We start from the raw sequence: 4,067 nt of genomic DNA on the forward strand, positions 1-4,067 counted from the left end.
ATTAACATTGACAAAAGAAATACTTATCATTCAGTTTCTATTATTTTCAGAAGATGGTAAAGTAATATCAACAAACAATCTAAATATACGTGCTGTACCAACGACTAAAGTGTCAATAAATGGACAGCTATACAAAGTAATGAATGCCATATTTAATAATGGGCTGTGTATTGAAAACAATCATTATACAAGTATGTGTAGAGAAGGAAAAACTAGCTGGCTTGGAATTGATGATATGCAAATTAAAAAACACCACTGGCCAAAAAATGCTAAAATAGTTTATATTCTTTTCTTGGAGAAAATAAATAAATAAATGTGTTACAATTGTTGAGAGATTAAATTTATTTTATTTTACAATTCTCGAAAAACTTACCTTTTAAAAAAAAGGTAAAAACAGGTGCCAAGTACACGCACAACACATATTGTCTTTATTTAAATACTATAAAACATTCTTACTCTAAAAATCTGTTTTACAAAAAAAGTGATATCAAAAAGTAGCACCAAGTAAACTTTTCTGTGTCATTTTTTACATACTAAGGTAAAAGTCCCAATAACTGACCACGTCCTATTACCTGACCACTAGNGAGAATATTATTTTTTATTAACATCTGTGCACGGAAAAAGAAGAATATTATTATTCATTTACATTATTTAACTGTTCAGCTTTTCACATAAAAAATTATGCTTCTGAACATTTTGCTTAGAATATTTAAAAACTTAATGTATATTTATACTGTCATGCACTATCAATCATGGTTGATTTCTTAAGATATGGCTAAGAAAAGTGTCAAACTTCTTAAGACTATAATCATCATAATTTTAGGACTTCGTATAAAATATTGTATTTATAGATTCTTAAATATGATTCTAATAAATAGAAAACGACAACTTACTCCTAAAAATTGTTTTTCCATTAAAAATTTACGTGGTTATGTACTAGTACATNAAAATCATGTTTGGTCAATGACTACCCAATAACTGACCGACCGGCNAATTACCGGGCAACGCGGCATTTACAGTACTTTTTCTTCCGTCCGAGTAACTAGCCATATAATTAGCAGTTAGTTTTANACGTTTTTTATAATAAAACACTGTAAGTACAATTATTACAAATACTATTTATGGCAATATTATAATAGATTATATATTTACTTTCAATTTTATAAATTTTTTCACCTATTGTTTTAATACTAATATACATAACCTCACATTATATTGTAACTTTTTTTCATTGTTAGTAAGTTTGTTTTGTTGTATGAATTATTTTAGTTTTGAGCAGTTTTTTNATTCATTTCTATTACTTACTTAGTTTTTTTTTTATTTGTATATAGAAATTTAAAAATGAGTACAAGTTTAAAGGAAAAAAAGAGAGCAAATTCTCTACATAAAAAAAAGTATAGTCAAGAAAATGTAATGAACGCACTGGAAGCGATAGAAAAAGGAATGACAACGAGAAAAGCAGCTGAGATATATCGAGTACCAAGAAGTACTCTCTATGCGAAGCACAAGTTCATTATACCTGTTGAAGCTGCTAGAGGTCCAAGTACATATTTGACTTATAAGGAAGAACAAACGATTGTTGAGTGGATATTTTATTGTAATGAAAGGGGTTTTCCTGTAACAAAAAGTATGCTTTTGCATTGTGTGCAAAATCTGATTATACAATTAAAAAGGAAAACTCCTTTCAAAAACAATAAACCTGGTAGACATTGGTGGGAGGCTTTTCAAAAGAGACATTCAGAAATTACACAAAGAATTGCTCAAAATTTAAATGCAAATCGTGCAGCAGTAACTGAAGATGTTCTAAGGAGTTGGTTCAGCGAAGTGCACAAACATTTAGAAAAAGTAAATTTATTAGATGTCCATCCATCCAGAGTTTTTAATTTAGATNAAAGTGNCTTTTTCTTAGTACCAAAAGCAGGCAAAGTATTGGCACGTAGAGGATCCAACTCCGTGTATAAAGTGGTGCATGGAGACGAGAAGGAGAGCATCACTGTTCTATTTACTGTGAACGCAGATGGCAAAATGCTACCACCTCTTGTACTTTTCTGGTACGAGAGAATACCAGCGAGTATTACCAATATGTTGCCTTCAGGATGGATTGCTGGAAGCACTGAAAGAGGTTGGATGACGGCTGACTGTTTTTATAACTACATAACTACACAGTTTCATCCATGGCTCATACTGAACAAAATCCAATTACCAGTTATTTTATATGTTGACGGTCATAGTTCACACATGACATATGCTCTTTCACAATTTTGTAAAACAACTGGAATAGAGCTTATAGCTCTATATCCAAATGCTACACACATACTCCAACCTTTGGATGTAGCAGTCTTTCATCCTGTAAAATTGAATTGGAAAAAAGCAATTGATGACTGGAGAATTGAAAATAAGACACAAAAATTAAAAAGAGAAAATTTTGCCCCAATTTTACAAGAAACTTTGAAGTCAATAGCAAATTTACCGGAAATCATTAAAAATGGTTTCCGAACATGTGGCCTTCTACCATTTACACCAAATGCTGTGGATTTCAATGTTTTAAATAAAAANAAAACCGCACATAAGAATAAAGAGAACAAAGATGCACTACATACATTTAGCGAAGAAAAAGAAAATAACCAATATCTACATCATCTAGAAAGTCGACTAAATCCTGAAGACATCCAAGACTTTGAACGTGCTGTATCAAGTGGAAGCTTTGAAGTTTCCAATAAATCACAAGAAGGTTTATTTAAATATTGGCTAGATGTAAAGGGGATATCCTTTACAAGTGTAAATAATTCCAGTAAATATTTGTAATATTAATTATAATTATAAAGAATTTCTNATACTATATGCAATAATAAAAATATATGATTAATATTATAATTAAGCAATAGTACTACTTTTGTTCTTTATTTCATATTTTATGTTGTGTTTTCATTGGAATAATATACTTATTTTTCAATGTAAGTAGGAGTAAATGATGAGAATGTGTGTATAAATGAAGTGNAGAATAATCAGGAAAACAGTGAAGTTTCTATTGAATTTGCAAATACTGATTCCTTTCTATCTGAATCATTAAATGTTGATNAAAACATTATAATAGAAAACATGGATATAATTTTATTGCATGAAAATGAAAACAGCTCATTTCATCATTTAACAATGGATGCACAAAGTTTAAGTTCAGACAATGACACACATAATTTGTCAAAGAAGACTGCTATAGAATCTGGTTCTACTTTAAGCTCACGAGACTTTTCTGAAGGTTAGTTTAGATACTATTAGTTTAGATATTGTTATCTAAAATATTTTATATAAATATGTCAAGAATAAACTTTCATTAAAATAATATTTTTGAAGGTAATCAGAATCCAGATAAACAAAATAATAATTGTGATTTTCTAAATGATATAACACTGCACGAAAATGAAACAAATGATGAAAATAAAGCAAATTGCGAAATATTAGATTTGAGCATAACAAAAGTAGAAAAGATTTNCGAAAAATTAAATAAAAAAANAATAAAAAAGACTATCCCTGAAGAAATTGATCAAGAGATTCATAAAACTCTAATAGGTATTTAAGGATCATTAATTTTTATCACTAAAAGAAATTTAATTTTTAGTAGTATTCTTTAATAACATTTTTTCTATAGATAATGATAATGAAGAAAAAGAAAATGAGCTAAAAGAGAAAGTCTCATCGCCTTTTAAAAGATCATTTATTTGGCCCGATGATCAAATCAAAGCAAAGAAAAAAAAAGTATCAAAAAAAGTGTCCACTGTCCTAACTTCTGAAGAATGGAGACAGCATCATTTAGACATTCAAAACGAAAAACTGAAAAAACAGAAAGAAAGTGAAGAAAGAAAAAGGCTGAGAGATGAAGCAAGAAAAAAGAAAGATGAGGAAAAGAAAGCTAAAAAGGCTCTTCTAGAAGAAAAGAAAAAATTAGATATTGAAATAAAAAGACTGATAGCAGAGAAGAAAAAACTAATAACCAAAGAAGACTAAATATTTTTTATATTTATTTGTTATTTATTTGTCATTTATTTTTTATTTTATTTACGTTTTTGTTA

At 28.6% G+C, this 4,067-nt stretch overlaps 1 protein-coding gene across 1 annotated transcript; it reads left to right on the forward strand.

The window, feature by feature from the left end:
- The first annotated feature begins 1,413 nt into the window (after nucleotides 1–1,413).
- Nucleotides 1,414–2,805, forward strand: LOC109861940. Its single transcript, XM_020441794.1, has one exon. The coding sequence runs from the start codon at nucleotides 1,414–1,416 to the stop codon at nucleotides 2,803–2,805; it is 1,392 nt and encodes a 463-aa protein (XP_020297383.1).
- The last annotated feature ends 1,262 nt before the right edge of the window (nucleotides 2,806–4,067 follow it).

Source organism: Pseudomyrmex gracilis, unplaced genomic scaffold (assembly GCF_002006095.1).
Source record: "Pseudomyrmex gracilis isolate BER0280 unplaced genomic scaffold, ASM200609v1 scaffold_1175, whole genome shotgun sequence".
NCBI lineage: Eukaryota > Metazoa > Arthropoda > Insecta > Hymenoptera > Formicidae > Pseudomyrmex > Pseudomyrmex gracilis.